This window comes from Dothidotthia symphoricarpi (genome assembly GCF_010015815.1).
Source record: "Dothidotthia symphoricarpi CBS 119687 unplaced genomic scaffold P153scaffold_6, whole genome shotgun sequence".
In the NCBI taxonomy this organism is placed as follows: domain Eukaryota; kingdom Fungi; phylum Ascomycota; class Dothideomycetes; order Pleosporales; family Dothidotthiaceae; genus Dothidotthia; species Dothidotthia symphoricarpi.
The window spans coordinates 747,101-764,530 of NW_022985013.1; the positions used below are offsets into that span (position 1 = coordinate 747,101).

Consider the following 17,430-nt stretch of genomic DNA (forward strand, 5'->3'; position numbering starts at 1 on the left):
GCACATTCATCATAACCGTATCGCGCGGCCACGTGAAGAGCTGTTTCGCCTCGTTCGTCCTGATAATTGACATCGACGCCTGCCTCGACTAGAAGTTTGACAATAGCGACAAAATTTGACTGTGTAGCTAGAGAAAGGGCCGCTCCCGATTGAGATATCATCTTTCGGGACGTAAGCTTCTCCTCGCTCGATCCATGCCAATTTTCGGCCTCAAGAAGGGCCTTCGTAGTGAGCTGGTGCCCTGCCACTACAGCAAGATGCAGAGGAGCATAGCCATCAGAGTCCTGCCAGTATGGAGAATCGATACCCTGAGTGACGTTGAACTGACCCCATTCCTGCATATACTTGATAACGACTTGACAGATGACAACGAAGCCATACTGAGCAGCGTAATGGAGTGGCAACCGCCCGTACGAGTCCCGAGATTGGAGTGCGACGCGCTGCTGTAGTTGGAGCTGATCAAGTAGATGAACGAGCAGGCGCACTGATTCGTCGTTTTCACTCAAGAGCTTTGTGGATTCTTCTTCGGTAGTCGTGCATGGCCGAGGTTGCCGGGTTGGAGCTGCTGCTGGGACTATGAAGTTGGCCTCTGAGGAGCTTTGTAGTAATGCCCCATCACCTCCGAGTAACTCGCCGCTCTTTGAACGTCCAATATTGATGACGAGACGGTGAATACAGTTACGTTTGTTGATGTCGTCTTCCTCGTCCAGAGAAGTGATATCTTGCAATAGCCTGGACATGCAAGTTTTGGCACGACATGAAATAGCGCGCTGCAGGAAGTTTAGGAGCAATTGCTGAAATGAAGGACTGGCTGGATCATTGCTTGCGCTGATTTCAGATAGACGTTGGCCAAGGTCATCAGCATTGTCGCCACGGATTGCCTGATCTATGACGTCCAGCAAACTTGAAGGGAGGTTCAATGAATGGCCTGGGATCCTCCCCAGTGAAGCCGCAGAGTGTGTGGAGCCACTATCGTCGAACGTTTTAATATCGCTCAAACTGGATAACCACTCATTAACCGCTTTCATGTCTTGATTGAGTGGAAGATTGTGGGCGAAGGGCTTGGGGTTGACTTTCGATGCCAAGTAGCGCTCCTGTGTGCACACTGATGCGATCTTCTTGTCGAGCTTCTTCGTGATTTTGATAAATCCTCTGCGGTTGACCTCGCCGTACCACTGTAGTTTCCGCATTTGACTGCGAAGCTCCAGCAGCGCGCCCATCAAATCTTGTGCCTCGTCCTTATCGATGCCCTCCGGCAACTGAGTAACGCGTCCATAGCGACCGTAAAGGAGCTTTAGCCGGCGCGCACACTCCGCGTATTTTCTGTTGTAAAAGTTGTCGACGTCTTCGAGATTACGATCGAGGGAGAAGAAGAATTCTGCAGAGTAGTGTCAGCGTATTTGCTTATCGCACTAACAAAAGCAGTTTGTATCGAATGCGCTTCGCAAGCCGCGATACTCTTTATGGGTTGAAAACGTGCCTTATTCATCGTGTTTCAACGCTGTTACCTCTCCTGAGTCATGCCAAGGAGGATTTAGTGGTTACTCACCTGCTAGATCTGGATCTGAGCTGTGCCTGGGAGCTTCAACAGCGGTTTTGATAAGCCTTTTCAGGCCTTTGTAATTTATGTACGACGATGCCCATTCTGGGACTTGATTCCGCGGTAAGTTCTGCCCAAACTTCATGTTGGATAGCGGTTGTAGATGCTCGTCGCCAAACGTTGATCAATATCGAGCACCAGGAGATAGCTCTAGGGCGGCTTATCTACTTAGCTCCGTACAAACGTACTCGCAACGATATCGTAAATGCAGGCAATTGAATAGTCGGTTGGTGAAGATGTGTATTCCATGCGATCTGTGCAATTGACGCGTCGAAGTGTGTACATCAAGGTGTGGCCTCGCTGTCCATTTTGATTGGACGAGACAAGGCTCAAGAAAAGCGCGCCTGCAACATAGTCAAACGAACTGTCATATGGAGGGAAAGCTGTAGCAAAAGGCAAGGGGGTAGTACACTGAAGCGGAGCGGACCGGGCAGTGTGGTTGATGTTGTAAGTTTGGAGTTATCCAACGTGAACATTCTTTATGAAGTCTGGTGGTGGTTGGTGCGTCGCGAGAATCTATCCTCCAATGACGAGAGGTGCTTCGTTCATGTACTGTGCACCGGCGTGACTTACCTGAATATGTTTTGTTACTTGCGTGACGTTTCAAATTGTGGAGACTGGCAGATTCTTTTGATCCTTGGGGGGTTCCTTGCGTTTTTCTATGGATGCTCTGTGGCCGGTAGATCGCGGCGGCGTAGATCTGTCTTATCGGAATTCACGTCGCTCATTCTGTCGGCGCAAAAAAGAACACGTGCTGTATGTCTTGCAGCGTCTATAGACATGCTGGAGTGGTCTTGCACACCGCTACAACACTGGTCCACTGTCCGAGAGCGAAGTTGCCCGTACGTTCAGCGAAGGCGAAGGCTCACGCGACTAGAAACGGCTTGAATAAAGGTCACAACGCACTAGACTTGGGAGTCATGCGTTACTTTTAGCATAGGATGTTAGTAGAATTTGAACATTCAGACTGGTGGCTTGACAGGACCAAGTTCATAACGTCAGTTTCTGCTTCCTATTTCCCAGCAGTCGTAGTGCTGGCTGCGTTACAGTGTAGTTTACCTCCGCATCCCGCCTTAGTACATGCTTGCCGCCAAGGACATCTTGCATATTTAACCAAGCACGACACCGCAATGTCCAGACTACTGGTATTGCTAGTATGTCACCCATATTGATCAACTCAAGAGAAGAAGAACGCATTGCCCTCCGTGTCCTTTCGTTGAACTGTTGAAAGATCCTTTTCAGGAGTGTACTCTGCCCACGCGCTCGCAGGAAATATATGTTTGTTCCGCTCGTACCATCGTCGATCAACAACCTTTGTTGTAGCTGCGTCGTCATTGAAGCCTTCAAGTTCATTGTCTGGTACCGTTGAATTGTTGGTCTTCTTCTTGGCTGTCGGATTGAGTGGATCATAGGTGGCAGGTTCCATGTCCTTCTCTACATCTGTTATAGTTGGGGTTGCAGTAGTCGGTTGCGCAGAGAAGTCGAAGAGAGGGCCGTTGAACCCAGTGACCTTGTTGAACAGGAAGTAGTAAAACTCGTAGTGCTACGATGAATGTTAGTCGACGTCTTGTAAAGGGCTGAGATAGCGACGTACATGCGGCAAAATAACCTCTCCTCTGACCAGCATCAGATCGTCAACACTGACTCTGGCCCAATCTCGTCGACTCTTGTCGCTGCCAGCACCCAGCTCGGCGCCTACTTTCCTAGCTTTGTCAAGAAACAGCCATACGTGATCGCCTTTCTTTATCCTGCAACGTCCGCCTGGAATATTGGTGCCGTCGTAGAAGACAAACGGCATCACCACCTCGGTCGCCTTCACCGCCTCCCGCATGACCAGGAATTCCTGACGAGCAACATCTGCCTGTTGCGCTTCACGCTGCAGTGCGGATTTGGTCAAGACTCGTGGTTTCAGACCAATGCTCGTGCTTGCCCCGAGCTTCTTCTTTGCGACTTTGCTTTCAGTCTCTGAGTTCACTGCCGAAGACTCGGCGGGTGTCCCTTCGCGTGGCGTAGGTGCCTGTGAGGCATTGGACTCAGACTCGTGCTCATCGTCTACGCCAAACGATAGCTTCCCCTTGCCGGCTGTTTTGCGCTTCTTCTTGAATACAGGCTTAGGCGTCAATGTACTGTACTTGGTCAATTAGCTTGTACCCTCCTATATTGTTACAAGATGCTTCTTACCCATCGAGGGGAGTACTGGCACCCGAGCTGACATTAGAGCTGCCCCGCTCTTTAAACTCTATGTTTTGCTGCTTTCGCTTGCGATAATCGCTGAGGTTGACGAGCCCGACGGTTTGCGCCTTGAGCAGGTCTTCTGCGGTGGCTGCTTGGGATGTAAATCGCGGATTTACCGGCACTTCGCTGCGCGATCGATAAGCGGGGCTGGACGCAAACTTGTCCATATTATTTCGAAGGCTTAATGTTTGGCAAAAGGTGACGCATAAACGACGTTGTAGAGTCCTGGCTGTGGCACGATCGCGCCAGCCCACATTTAGAAGAGTCAATCGCGCCAAGCTGGTCGTCCCGTGACTGCGCGCTTCGCGTTCGCGATTTCCCTGAGGAGAACACCAATCCACGCCACTTCTCTCGGCGCACTCGACAATTCCACGGTTCCCATTTCTTGGAGCTATGGTTGAAAATGCGTGTCATCCAGGACTCCGACGATGAACTCGAAGACGACCTCGAAGCCGATCTGCTGCCATCTAAAGAAGCAGGCGCGTCCTCGATGCAGCTCACCAACGATGCGACCCTGCAACCGGGTACGGGATCCACCGGTAAGCGCATTAGCATGAACGTCTACGGACAACACTGACTCGGCTTGTGCTAGATTCACTCAAGCGAGCAATTGAGACGGCTCACCGTACCCACCTCCAATCACAGTCGTTAGACTCGAACTTGCCTGTTGGCAATGAGCCGCCTTCCTCGCTGTCTCTCCCAGAACATAGAAACAAGAGACAAAGGACATCCACCGATGTTTCTCCGCGTAGATCACCTTCCGCAGCTTCAATCAAGAATGGATCAATTACGTATGAGAAAAGGTCTCAGACTGTTTTCAGCAGCCCTGCAATGGTCCCCGTAGAGGATCAATTCCAAACTGGCAAAAGTTCAGGAATCCACAGAGAAGGGCTTTGGGGTTTAGAGGGCACTATGCGCAACGACTACGCTCAACATGACCCGATGATGTTTCCAGATCCTTCGAGCACAGTACCAAATGCCACTTTCACCCAACAACGTATGTTGGAAGCGGTTGCTGCCCCGGCTTTGCTTGGTATCGACGCTGAACCTGGCACTCCTTACCAACCAGAGCCTTCAATACCCTGGTCAGATTATCTCAAGTTATCGCCCGGGGATGGTGGAGAGCAACCCGAGTCGTCCAACCAAGGGGAGTCCACTTCGCAATTAGCACCAGCATTGACACCAGCCACCCTTATACAGACTCCACGAAAAATCCCTGAAGTTTCCACATCCCAACGAAGCCGTCGAGGTTCGTCTGTCCTGTTACGAGGTAGTCCTCTCAAAAACGAAATTCGGAACAGCGATGGCCTCATAAAAGTGGACGCGCCACCATCTGAAGTCACTCTCAGTGACCGATCAAATGTGCCTCCCACCGGGTCCACAAAATCACATGGAAGTGTGCAAGACGGAAGTCAGCAACCACCTCGCCAGCGGAAAAGCCAAGTCAGCTCACTGCCAATTCCCGATGATGACGCAGCTGCCATTGGCCTGCCGGAAGAACAGTAAGTCATATCCACAGACCGAATCTGTATGAATTTCTCAGTGTGAAACGACCCAAGAACAATGGAATCGTTTTCAGCGGCAGCAAATTGCGTTGATCGGTTGAAGGGTTACTGACCTTGAGGCCTCAGATACAAACCACGTCCAAGTCGCTCGAGATCACTCAAAGTCAATGCTCAAGAGCCAATCGATTATTCGGTTAAGCCCGAGAAAGCTACCAGAGCCAGACGGCGGAAAACGACAAATGAGGCTGGTAGCATGGAAATACAGGCGACACCTCAGAAGGTTCAGCAAATATGTGATATGGGCTTTTCGCCTACGACGACTAAGAGAGCCTTGAAGCAAAACAACGGCGACATTACACAAACCATAGAATGGCTTGTCACGAATCGCATCGACCACGATGAGCTCGCACCGCAAAACTCTCCAAAGAGCAAAAGCAAATCGAAAGGAAAGAACCCACCCCCGGTGACGCAGCCCGAATCTGTTTCACACGCAACTTTTGTCCAAGATGAAGAGTCAAAAATATTCCACCCAGAAGAAGTGGCAAAGAACATTCCATCCGAATCAGATATTGAACACAACAGAGTTGGCTCGGTCTTCAATGCGGAAGGGACTCCCGATGCAGCTCAATCCAAAAGTCCGAAGGTCCAGGTTGTCATAGCAAAGAAATCGCCAAAGATCAGCTCGCCACAACGGTCAAGCTTGGTGGATGCTCCTAACAAGAAGCCAAAACGCAGAAAGACTACCTTGGATCAGCCTGAATCTACTCCAGAAGAACCTATCGCGCCCAAGGCAACGACAGAAAAGAAGAAGGGTCGAGGTCGTCCAAAGAAGGCAGCAAAATCTGCTATATCGACCGAATTCGTACAAGAAGAGCAGGAAGAGGTCATGCAGAAGAAGCAACAAGCTTCAGTTCTACAATCCATCGAACCCAATACTAATCCCCCCAAAAGGAAGTCTGATGTTGATCCAAGTGTTGTTCAAACCTTGAATGACGAGCGGATACCCGAGCGTCCCGAAGTTGAACCACTCACTCCGCCACCGGCGCTCAAGGTGATCTCGGGGCCTGTGGTCTCGGGCACTCCGGATAAATCAACGAAACCAGCGAGCCGTTCGCCAGTCAACAAGGGGAAAGTGCCGCATCGGGTAGGGCTGAGCAAACGGGCGAGGATAGCGCCACTGTTACGCATACTGAAGAAGTAAAGGGGTAGCGCTCACATTCTCGGCTATCTGCCGAAACGACGTGCCTGCGATGCAACGATATTATGAAATGCCCAATAACGATACCCAATATTCCGTTTTCCCTCTACTTATCATCTCACGCTTTTTCTAGCTGGCTAGATGCATCCTCATGACACATCATGTCCCACACACCCATTCAGAGACTTCATGGAAAAACGATAGAACATGCATCTACAGCGTAATAGCAAACGTTAGTTCTACATTTTTTATGATTGTTTCCTCATGGTCTGTATTTTGGTCGCGCTACAGACACCATTGTGGAGAATCGATGATCAAATGCAGTAGCTTAGTACTAGCATCGTATCTGCAAAGACTCCACTTGAAAAGACTATCTTGTTGTGCTGCCGGTGAGCTTTTCTGGACGCATCAGGCGAACCGCCAAATATTGGGAGCGAAAGCCATGCTCTCATGGGCTTGGTCCTCTGATGCCAAGCTACTCCATCTGGAAATGAAGGTCCACAGGGGCAGCTAGCATCGACCGATGATGGATACAGAGGTCTTGGTACCAAGGCCGACGTCTGCTGTGCTTATCTGTTGACCGTGCCATCAAACGTCTGCACCACTCGCAAAGTCAGACTGTCGTCAGCACCCCATAAACTTCGCGAAAAAACAGTTGCTTGTACGACAAGATCTCGTGCTGCGCGAACCCCACAAACGACCACCCGGTCGAAATCCCAGCATTGCGAAGCGAAGTTTAACGGCACAGTCTGACGGGACGATGCCATTGATCCATGACCGGGGATGCCAGGGACCATGTGCATATCGGTACTTCAATGCCCCGGATATCATACTTGAGGGTCCACAGGGCCTCAGTCTGCATGAAGCAGCGTCCCAACAGCCGACATTTGCCTGCAGTCACCAATCGGCATCAGTGCGTCACTATGGCCCAGCCTCCAGTCGCGCGCTGCCCAGTCGGTAAGTCTCTTGGCGGGGAAGGCACTAGCGGCGATCTTTCTTGTTCCGCTCGTCGCGACAGGTTGATATGGCTTCGGCACGTTATTTTTAACCCTTCATGTACACTTGCCAAGCCTCCGAGGGGAAAAGCACGACTCGATCTCAGCCCTGAAGAGGCGCGCCCAAATGACAAGCTTTTGAAACTAGTCGATTCTTTGCACAATACGGTCATGACGCTTCGAATTACGACTGTGTCACAGTCTCTGCTATGTCGCGGCTCCCACCAAGCGATGGCAGCCGAGTTTCCCGCGCCAAAGTGGGCGAGAGATTGGCTCCGCTGGACAGGTTTGAGCTTTATGATGTTTCTCCACGCGGGCGGGCTTGGCTGAGATGCTGACTACGCTCGTTTGGCGGGAGATTATCACTAGACGGATGCGCCATCGCTTCGCCTCGTCCGCTCCCCCTGCCGGACTGAATATCGATATAAGTATCTGAGGGATCCTGGTTTTCCGGTTCTTCATCGCTTTGCATTTTTTACGCATAGTGACAGTCACTCGCTTGTTCATAGTTCATTTATTCTTTAATTGGTAATTCATTCGACGCCACTTTTCCAAACTTGACCACTGTTGTCAGTATATGAAAAGCACCTTTAACCACATTTGAATTACGATCAGCCGCAATAATGCGTTATACGAGCGTTCTCGCTGCCGCTTTGGTGGCGCCGCTTGTTGCTGCTCATGGAGGTGAAATTCCTGGAGCCCCAAAGATCTTTGGTCTCCCCAAGAACCTGAGGAGGTACCCCCCTGTCGCCCATGCCGTTCGTAGTGCTGCCGAGTCCCACGAGGCTCACCAACTTGAGGCCCGCCAGGGTGGCCAGGACGGTCGTTGTGGTCCTTCGTTTGGTGGGGCTTCATGTGCTGCAGGCTACTGCTGCTCCGGTTCCGTAAGTGCTCGATACTAGCTTGGTTTATGTAAGTTGCTGACCAACATAAAGGGATACTGTGGTACTTCTGCGGACCACTGCAACGCTCCGGACTGCCTCTTCCAGTATGGCCCAGCTTGCGACGCCAACAAGACTCCCGCCGGAAGCACTACCCGCAACGATGCTCGTCCCCAGAAGGGGGCTGTAGAGTATGGTACTGCTATCTACAAGTGCAGGAAGGCTGGAACGGTTGCCATTACTTACGACGATGGTCCATACTCTTTCACCAATGAAGTCCTTGATCAGTTCAAAGCCGCTGGTGCCAAAGCAACTTTCTTTGTCACCGGTATCAACATCGGCAAGGGAGCCATCGACGAGGTTGCTACATGGTCAGCCATGATTAAACGTATGGTTGCCGAGGGTCATCAAGTTGCTAGTCACACATGGTCCCACCAGAACCTTGATCAGATCACCGAGGCGCAGATCTACGACCAGATGGTGAAGAACGAGATGGCCATCCGTAACATCATTGGAAAATACCCCACCTACATGCGTCCTCCCTACTCTGCTTGCGTGGGAGCAACGTGTCTAAAGGTCATGAAGGCCCTTGGTTACGTCGTGTCGTACTTCGACCTCGATACTGATGACTACAACCAACTCACCACCGAGAAGATCCAGGTCGCCAAGAACAACTTCAAGAACGGTGTCGATGCAGCCAAGACCGACCAGTACGGTAACCACAGGCTCGCTATCGGACACGACATCCACCAGCTCACTGCCCGCGACCTCACCGCCTACATGCTCACATACCTCAAGCAGACAGGCTACACGGCCGTCACAATGGGCGAGTGCATGAACGACCCAGAGGCCAACTGGTACCGCTCCTCCACCCCCGGCGGTACAAACCCCGTCACCACCTCCGCTACCCGCTCAACCGCTGTTTCCTCCTCGACTCGCGCCAGCACAGGCCCAGCTTCTTCTCCCACAGGCAAGACCTCGACCGACGGCACCTGCGGTGGCACAGGCGGCTTCAGCTGCATCGGCTTCTCCGGCGGGCAGTGCTGCTCGCAGTACGGATGGTGCGGCGCCTCGACCGACCACTGCTCGACTGGCTGCCAATCCGCCTTCGGCCAGTGCGGATCCTCTTCCCCCGTCACTACATCCCGTGCTTCCACCACAGCGACGTCCATCCGCTCTACTAGCACGACCACTCGCGCTACTTCTACTACTACCCGCGCCTCTTCTACCACCGTCCGCACCTCTGCTTCCGCCACTGCGACCAGGAAAGCGTCAGTTGACGGGACATGCGGCGGCACTAATGCGTACTCTTGCGTTGGCTTTTCCGGCGGTCAGTGCTGCTCGCAATACGGGTGGTGCGGCTCTAGTACTGCGCATTGCTCGACGGGATGCAATTCCGCGTTTGGCATTTGCGGGTAGATAGATAGATATTGTTGTTGTCGGTAAATGTTGTAGCGTAGCGTAGTAATTACTTCTCATGTTCATACTTCTGTGCCTCTTTTTTCTTTTCCATCAGACTAGAATCGAATTGAATCGTCTTGTCTTGAAAGACACTGCTTTAGTTGTTAATTGATGTATATCTTCGTTGTATAATCGAGGGATATTGATAGTGCCTTCCGGCTACTCTACGCTTTTCATCCGACATCGTTGTATGTTTCCATCTCCTTACTTGGGCCTCAGCGACATGAACACAGCTATAACCTACAATCTAGTTGTCTTTGCCACTTCTCTGTTCCTCTATTTAAGCAATACTCTGGAAATACACACAACTACGCCTAGACCTAGACCTACAGCCCAGCCCAACCCAACCCAACCCATGACATGCCATCCATCCATCCATACATCTATTCATCCATCCATTCATCCATATATTGTGCATGGGGTACTATCCACCATAGCAAAATTCCCCTCCCTTCCCTTTCTTCCCTTCCCTTCTCCTCGCAAGCGGCGTTAATAAGCATCAACCCGAGCCCGAACTTTATCAACCACAACAAAACAAAACAACCCGACACAGAATACAAGAAACCCGTATGTTGTATGTTTGAACATACGTACGTACAGTTTACAACTCATGTAAACAGGCAGCTCGATATGCTAGGAAAGTTGTACAAGAGTGGGGAGGGAGTATGCGTAGGGGAAACGAAGCAGAACAAGAGCAAGAAAACAGGGCAAGTGTCTTGGTTGACCTCTTATTCACGTTTCTGTCTATCAGTCGTTGTACGAGGATCTGCGTATTGGCATGGTTATGGAGTGGAGTGGGGTGGATCCTTGAGCCAAACTTATCTAAATGTATATAAATCTTACCTAGAGACAAGATTGTAGACTCTTGAAAGCGACGCCTGCCACACGACGAACCACTTCTTCACTATTGTAATGTAATTTATAAAAAGCCTAAGCCCGATTTCTCGCTTAAAATTGATCCCTTTCCGGGCTCAGTCGACTACCTTCAGCGGGGGCAAAGGGGCGATTCCTAATGACACGGCGCCGATTGCAAGGCAAATTTCCGTACAAGGTCGAGCACTTCGTGTGCAAGTTGCCGATCCTGATCGACCGTTGCCAGTTTTGCTTTCTCGCGAACTAGAGCATGACTCCGGATTGTCTTGAGATTCAAGTGGAAATTTGGTGGTAGCCATATGATCTGGGCCTATTTTGGCCAGTATTGTGATAATAGGGAGATCTTTCGAAGAACAGCGAGCATATCCAGTCAGCATATAGGCGACTGGGTTTATAAAAGAAGTCCATCCTCCTGGATCATTTCAAGAGTAGGAACCGGTAAGAACTGCCCAAACACGGCCTCGGTACCGTCTCTACCTTGAAATATCTGGAGGCCCTAGCCACGTCCGCGACACCTTCAAATGGGACCTGTCCCTGCGAAATTTTGCATACAGCCATTGTTGACTAAGATCCCGAAGTGTGAGGCTCCGCATGAATTCCCAGCACTGAAAGTCCGGCTTGTGGAGTGTCGTGCCAGGCTAGCCGTATTTGCAACTGGTGCGTCGACACGGATTTCGGAGTCCTAAGATTCCGCGCGTCCACGGTCTCCGCTTCGCAACCAACATGCCATCGCGTTACCACCTTCTTCTCCTCGTGTAAACAGAGCAGACCTGATCTCAACCGACAGCTTAGTCGGGCATCTTCGCCGTCCCAAGCACCGGGTTACTTCATACTTGACCGCACTTTTAGCTAATGACATGCATGTCGCGTCAAGCATCAGCAGGAGTTGCACTATACCAGATTGATCAAAGGCGTTTTTGCGGTACGTTACAAGGGCATTATGGCGTAAGTGATTGGAAATCATCATTCTTGTTTCTGACTACTACTAGTTCAGGAATATCAACCTATCATACAACAGAAGAAGTGGTGTCTAATAAAGCAATTCTTTTTCCAAGACTACCATGAAGCTTGCCGTATGCTTTTTGAAGGCATTCGAGGCGAGACCTCGCTAATTGTTATCTGTAGTGTCTCCGATGTAAACGCAAGAAAGTAGGTACACCTCCCATCTGTTCCGCACTGTAAACCCATTGGGTTCGTTAGCATGCACGCCCCGACCTCTGAATCACTTTTTGATGGGTCGTACGTCATCCAGGATAATTTTTGATCGCCTATTCGAATGTCTTCAGTTTGCTTATACGCTTCAGATCAAGTGCGACAAAGGCAATCCGATCTGCCATCAGTGCATTACAGCCTCAACAACATGTCAATATGTAGAGCGACGTCGACGACCTCGGTTGACACAGCAGAGAGAAACTGTTCCATGCCTGAACTACCGACTAGAACTGCTCGAGAAGCAGATCGCAAATTCCGGCACTGGGGAGCAGCGATCTCCATTTTCACCGTTGACAGTCCCATCAGGACCAGTCAATGAAGACACATCTATGATAACTCCCTCAAGCAGAGCGTTCATGAACGATAACGCCCAAGAGTGTAAGTACAGCATATTGAATGTTCTCGGCTCAAATTCTGTCTATGTTCAAGAACTGCAAACGTCTTAAGCCCGTGTACTGGCTCAATTTCACAACTAGATCTCTGCAACTATCCAGACTACCTCATTATTTGCATGAAGTTGCTGATCTCTGTAGCTTGGATCTATCGTATGGCCACCGACGCGAGGCGCAAATTTCAGAGTCAGACAACTCCAGTCAGCACACCAACCCCTCGTATCGACGATGAGATGTCATCTTTGAACGATGCTCTCAAGGACCTGGGCAATCTCAAGATTCGACCCGACCTAACCGCGACCAAAATCAACCTTGATCTCTCCACTGGAGAGCTGCGGCAGTGCGTCGACATTTTCGTTGATCACATGGGCACCATGGTCGTACCGGATATATTCGCTACAGCTCTCGATGTCAATCTAATTCGTATGCTTCCTGACATTGTCGATTCTCCATACGTCAGGGTGGATCCAAGCGCATACGTCATGTATTATAATGCTGTTCATTATGGCCTTTACCAACTCCGCGGCCCAGGAGATGCGCGTACGCAAGAAGCTTATCTGAGTTTGCTCAGAGCTGTACCTACTTGGCTTGATGCCAATACTGAAACAGACATGGATGGGTACACTGCGGCGCTGACTTCATGGACTGCAATCAACAATCTCGACTACCAGTTGTCTTGGAAGTTTCATTGCAAGTCTTGCCACTTTATCAAAGTTCGAGGTATTGATGACCTCGATGTGGCACCTGCGCGAAATTTTGAGGAAGAGAATGCAAGAGAGGCTACTCGATACCTATATTGGCACATTCTCTCTACAGATTGTTTGTTTCGACTCTTCTTCGGAAAACCTACTGTTGTAAGTATTTGCCTTGCACAATTCAACCTTCTTTGCGAGCCGGGTTGATATTGGTGCAGCTATCATGGTCGCCGAACAAAGTGAGGCCGCCAGCCGTATTTACGCATCGCAATGTGCATCCATCCGCCTCACAGGTGATGATAGCGGTCGTTTGGGTACAATACACTCTGAGGACCGTGAAGATAATCAACTACCTTGACAGTCACGGCCTCGAGCACTGTGACACCAGTGTGGTTCAAAAAGTCAATGACTTCTGTACACAGCTTGAAGATTTAATGGCAGAGTGGGACATGGAGGCCCGTATGAAAGCCGAAAGTTCATCACATGCTCTTCGATGCCTTATCGCAGATCATATCATGAACATCTACGCCATCATCATTGGAATTAAACGACTCGCGAGGCCGACAGATCCTGCTATCGTCCATCCCATCATTCTCCGCGCTGCACGAAAAATGGTCGCCACTCTTCTCTACTTCGAGGGCATCCCCGCCCTTCCTGATACGACCAAGTTTACCTTTGCTCAGTATGTACTTCTCACAATTTGCTCAAACAAGCATTGGTGCTCTTAGTCTAGATCTCGTTGTTGATGCAGCAGTGCTCATTGGGGCTGCTTTGTTTTGAGACTGACCGAATGACATCAGCACTACCTCAATCTACCGTCTCGATCTGTGCTGACAGCCTTCCGTAGTTTCATAAGCTTCTATCCATTTTGCGCGGTCTTCTCACTGTACGAACATATTCTCGCCTGTACCGACCCAGAAGATTGTGAGCAAGACGTGCAATCCTTGGAAAGTATCGGCGACGCCATGGCAAATATCTGCGCCGTACGCTTGGACTTCACGCCGTTCGCAAAGACTATCATGGCCTTAAATAAGGTATCGAGGGCTATACAAGACGAGCGTCGGAACCAGAGAACCGATGTCGCGTCCACGGAAATAGTTGATCATCTCGCAAACACCCAACAGCAGTTCCAGAACCTGGCCAACTATATACCGACATTCGATTCCCCAGCGTTTGGGGTATTCTCCGATTTTCCGATGAACATGGAGGGTGATATGGCTCCACTAGACTTTGTGAGAGCGCTAGAGAATGATCTGATTGGGAAGAATTGGCATGAGAATCGGTGGGATATGGAAGGTGGTATGTCAGGTATGTGAAGAAATCTTAATTCGCGATCCTGCCGTGAAAGACCAGTCAGTATCTGCGTATACTACAGGTGAGGCAAATGCCTTGCGTCACAAGGCTGAACTAGTCTCTTATTGATCATAGGTGCGTCAAGGCTCCATTTGTCTTCGTTTTGGATCACGATGCTCAGAGCGAAGGAAGATAACAATGGCAATGAACTGATTCAGATGTTTCATCATGCATCCGAAGAGGGGTCGACGTGGAGAATGATGTGTAAGCGACTACCATAGGTCCGGTGATCTTACCCGCCTCGACCACTCATGCCCCCTGTAGGTGGAATCGCAGCCGGGCGCCTGGTCGCTTGGCATCAACAGACATAAGGATACCGTTTCTGCCTTTCATCAGTGAAGATGGCTTCTCACAGCGCAACCGAGAATTACTCTAACTCGTCTTTTACGACATATTCTTGCGACAAATGCACGAATTCGTCTCCGAGCGCCAGCGCCGGCACCTTGGTAATTCGTGGTCAAAATAATGGACGCCCGATACCTGTGGTGCCTTGCACAATCAGTGGATGTGCAAAGGTCTTCAAAAGCCAAAAAGCACTCAAACAACATGTGACATCGTCTGTCCACAGAGATGCATGCGCAAGCCAACAAGAGAGCCTTACTCCGCACTCCCACACGTCGCCAATAGGGAAGAAACTTAAGAAATCAGATCAAACTATGTTTCTTGCCGGCTACAACATGCTCACAACGAATGATACGTCAGACCAGCCCGGCACTCCACGCACCTCTCGTAAGACTGTCAGGACTCCAGCCTCTACCACAACAGACACATTTGCCATCAACGTCTACAAAGATGCATCTGTAGCTCCTGAGAATACGCCCTGTACTGTACCCGGTGTACAAGAGATAGCGCGCGTACTCGATGAACGCAGGGGAACTTTCGAATATACATCACGTGCTGAGCCACAAGGAGGACCCCGAACCCACGCACCGCCACCAAACGAGACGCTACAACCTGTGGAACACGCCTCGTTGTATGGATTGTACATGCCATATGACATCAATGATTGTTATCTCGTTGCCATGCCTCGCAATGGCGGGCAAACTTTGGTTTCTCCACTCGTAGCGAATCACAGCGGACAAGACGTCGAATATGGACTTCTGTTACCAAGGCTGCACCAACAGGCGCAATCTACATCTTCGGCCAATTTGGGCAGCTGCAATTCTTGCGGTCTGGCTTTCACAAGCTGGGAACATCTGCGGTCGCATTTCCAGACTTCAGATTGTAGCATTTTAGCTTCACGCCCACCGCCAGGGGAATCTGCCGACCCACCACAGTCTGTCAACAGACAAATTGTACCAGATGAGAGGTCGACCGTGAACACATACATCCCCGAGCCACAACGCAGTATGCAATCAAACGCGCACGTCCTTGCCTCGCGCCCCAAAGAAAAATGGTCAACTATCCCTGCCCCTCAACAAATCGCAGCACTGGATGCCCTCATCTCACATTGCCACACCTACGCCACTCTATCCCATAACAAATACACATCAGGACCGGGTTACGCCAACACCCCAGGAGCCCAGGTCCCGCTATCCCTCATCCCGCTGCCGAGTCCCGCGCACAACCCCCAAGCACCGAGACGCGGCGCGGTAGCACTGGACTGTGAGATGGTGGGAGTAGGCGTGGGCGTGGGCAAAAGCCTATGCGAAGTAGCACGTATTTCAGCGATTGACTGTCTGAGCGGGGAAATTCTCATCGACACGCTGGTGCAGCCAACGCAGCCAGTGACAGATTGGCGTACAAAGTACAGCGGTATCACGATGAAAGCCATGGTTGCTGGTGTGGCGGAGAACCGCGTGCTGAAGGGCTGGCCGGAAGCGCGCGCCGAGCTGTGGAAGTACGTTGATTCGCACACTGTTCTTGTCGGTCAGGCACTGAATCACGATCTCGAGGCGCTGCGGATGCAGCACTGGCGTGTTGTGGACGCGGGTATCCTGGCAAAAGACGCCGTGGGCGCGGGTGTTCCGCGGCGATGGGGGCTGAAAACGCTGTGTACAGAGTTCCTGGGCATCGATATCCAGAATCATGGGAATCGGGGACATGATTCGGTGGAAGATGCTTTTGCGGCGCGGGAAGTTGTGCTATGGTGCATTGCGCACGGGGATGAATTGGCGCGATGGGGACGCAGGCAGAGAGAAGAATGTATTGGGAAGATGCGGATGCTTGAGGCTAAGAGGAGGAGCTCGGCGCCTGCGCCAGCGCCTGCCAGAGTCACATATTCCTCTGAAAGATGGAGATGGGAGTGGCCATCCGGACACTAGCTTTGACCTGTGGCCGGACTTGGGCATGGAGGGACCAGCCTGCAGTTTGTTAGTGCATGCTTGGAAGGGGTCTAATCGTAGCAGATGGCAAGGTCACGTTTTATCACTATTGTATTATCCTGTAATATTCCAGCGTGTTAATTCTTCATGTCAAACCAGATAGACTTAACATAGGTGTAAGCCAGACTTGCAACGTACCTCCTCTTAATATATGTTTCATCATGACCTTTTCATCATTCTCAGCTTACCTATGCTTATAATATAAGTAGAGAGGCACAACACGGGAAAAGCCCAATGTTCACACACAGCGTAGGAGCGAGCCAATATCCACACACAGCCACACTAATAACTATCAATATCATCGCTCACTATGTCATGAAGTGCAACTCTCTTTCAATGTAACAACACCTACCTACGCCCAGTTCGATCTACCTCGAGGATAACCAAAGTTTTCCAACACCAAGTAAAGTAATCTAACACATGTAGCATAACATAACACAAAGCCCCGTTGAACGCTGGAAATATAAGTAAATAGACATTCATCAGTCTTCCAGGAATCCCAAACATGTCATCAGGTAGCTGGCACCCACAACCATGACCCACAATCGATCAAGTTTTCAAACAGACCCAAACATATTGGAAGATGATACGCTTTTGCAGCCACCGAACACGGAAAAGTGAAAAAAAGAACAAACGAACATTACAGCGCAGTTATTCGGGAGGAGCCAGACAAAGTCCTTCCGCCCGACATTGCCGTTAAACGTGT

The 17,430-nt window shown here is 50.4% G+C and overlaps 6 protein-coding genes across 6 annotated transcripts; 5 read left to right on the forward strand and 1 right to left on the reverse strand.

Moving 5' to 3' along the window:
- Window positions 1-2,777: 2,777 nt before the first annotated feature.
- On the reverse strand, window positions 2,778-4,002 carry P153DRAFT_286114 (XAP5-domain-containing protein; the record flags this gene model as incomplete). The annotated part of the gene is made up of 3 exons (XM_033663444.1): window positions 2,778-3,143; window positions 3,195-3,726; window positions 3,782-4,002. The coding sequence occupies 3 exons, from the start codon at window positions 4,000-4,002 to the stop codon at window positions 2,778-2,780; spliced, it is 1,119 nt and encodes a 372-aa protein (XP_033525881.1).
- A 236-nt stretch (window positions 4,003-4,238) lies between these two features.
- P153DRAFT_383598 (uncharacterized protein) lies at window positions 4,239-6,541 on the forward strand (the record flags this gene model as incomplete). The annotated part of the gene is made up of 3 exons (XM_033670249.1): window positions 4,239-4,374; window positions 4,428-5,337; window positions 5,467-6,541. 3 exons carry the CDS (start codon window positions 4,239-4,241, stop codon window positions 6,539-6,541), a joined length of 2,121 nt encoding a protein of 706 aa, XP_033525882.1.
- A 385-nt stretch (window positions 6,542-6,926) lies between these two features.
- Window positions 6,927-8,010, forward strand: P153DRAFT_196897 (uncharacterized protein). The gene has a single exon (XM_033662465.1). The coding sequence runs from the start codon at window positions 7,312-7,314 to the stop codon at window positions 7,861-7,863; it is 552 nt and encodes a 183-aa protein (XP_033525883.1). The 5' UTR covers window positions 6,927-7,311; the 3' UTR covers window positions 7,864-8,010.
- Window positions 8,011-8,156: 146 nt separating this feature from the next.
- On the forward strand, window positions 8,157-9,833 carry P153DRAFT_355275 (carbohydrate esterase family 4 protein; the record flags this gene model as incomplete). Its single annotated transcript, XM_033666563.1, has 2 exons — window positions 8,157-8,417; window positions 8,469-9,833. 2 exons carry the CDS (start codon window positions 8,157-8,159, stop codon window positions 9,831-9,833), a joined length of 1,626 nt encoding a protein of 541 aa, XP_033525884.1.
- Window positions 9,834-11,556: 1,723 nt separating this feature from the next.
- Window positions 11,557-14,596, forward strand: P153DRAFT_365077 (uncharacterized protein). The gene is made up of 6 exons (XM_033667754.1): window positions 11,557-11,821; window positions 11,874-11,897; window positions 12,053-12,338; window positions 12,494-13,206; window positions 13,266-13,729; window positions 13,895-14,596. Exons 1-6 carry the CDS (start codon window positions 11,810-11,812, stop codon window positions 14,361-14,363), a joined length of 1,968 nt encoding a protein of 655 aa, XP_033525885.1. The 5' UTR covers window positions 11,557-11,809; the 3' UTR covers window positions 14,364-14,596.
- A 460-nt stretch (window positions 14,597-15,056) lies between these two features.
- Window positions 15,057-16,664, forward strand: P153DRAFT_383600 (uncharacterized protein; the record flags this gene model as incomplete). The annotated part of the gene is made up of 1 exon (XM_033670250.1): window positions 15,057-16,664. One exon carries the CDS (start codon window positions 15,057-15,059, stop codon window positions 16,662-16,664), a length of 1,608 nt encoding a protein of 535 aa, XP_033525886.1.
- Window positions 16,665-17,430: the final 766 nt, after the last annotated feature.

What these genes read in the sequence shown, in the direction of transcription:
- P153DRAFT_365077 (XM_033667754.1), top strand. An exon ending in GAACGATAACGCCCAAGAGT is followed by an intron (nt 12,339 to 12,493) that starts GTAAGTACAGCA and finishes TGATCTCTGTAG; the next exon opens with CTTGGATCTATCGTATGGCC. An exon ending in ACCAAGTTTACCTTTGCTCA is followed by an intron (nt 13,730 to 13,894) that starts GTATGTACTTCT and finishes AGCCTTCCGTAG; the next exon opens with TTTCATAAGCTTCTATCCAT.
- P153DRAFT_196897 (XM_033662465.1), top strand. Translation starts at nt 7,312, where the DNA reads ATGACCGGGGATGCCAGGGACCATGTGCATATCGGTACTTCAATGCCC.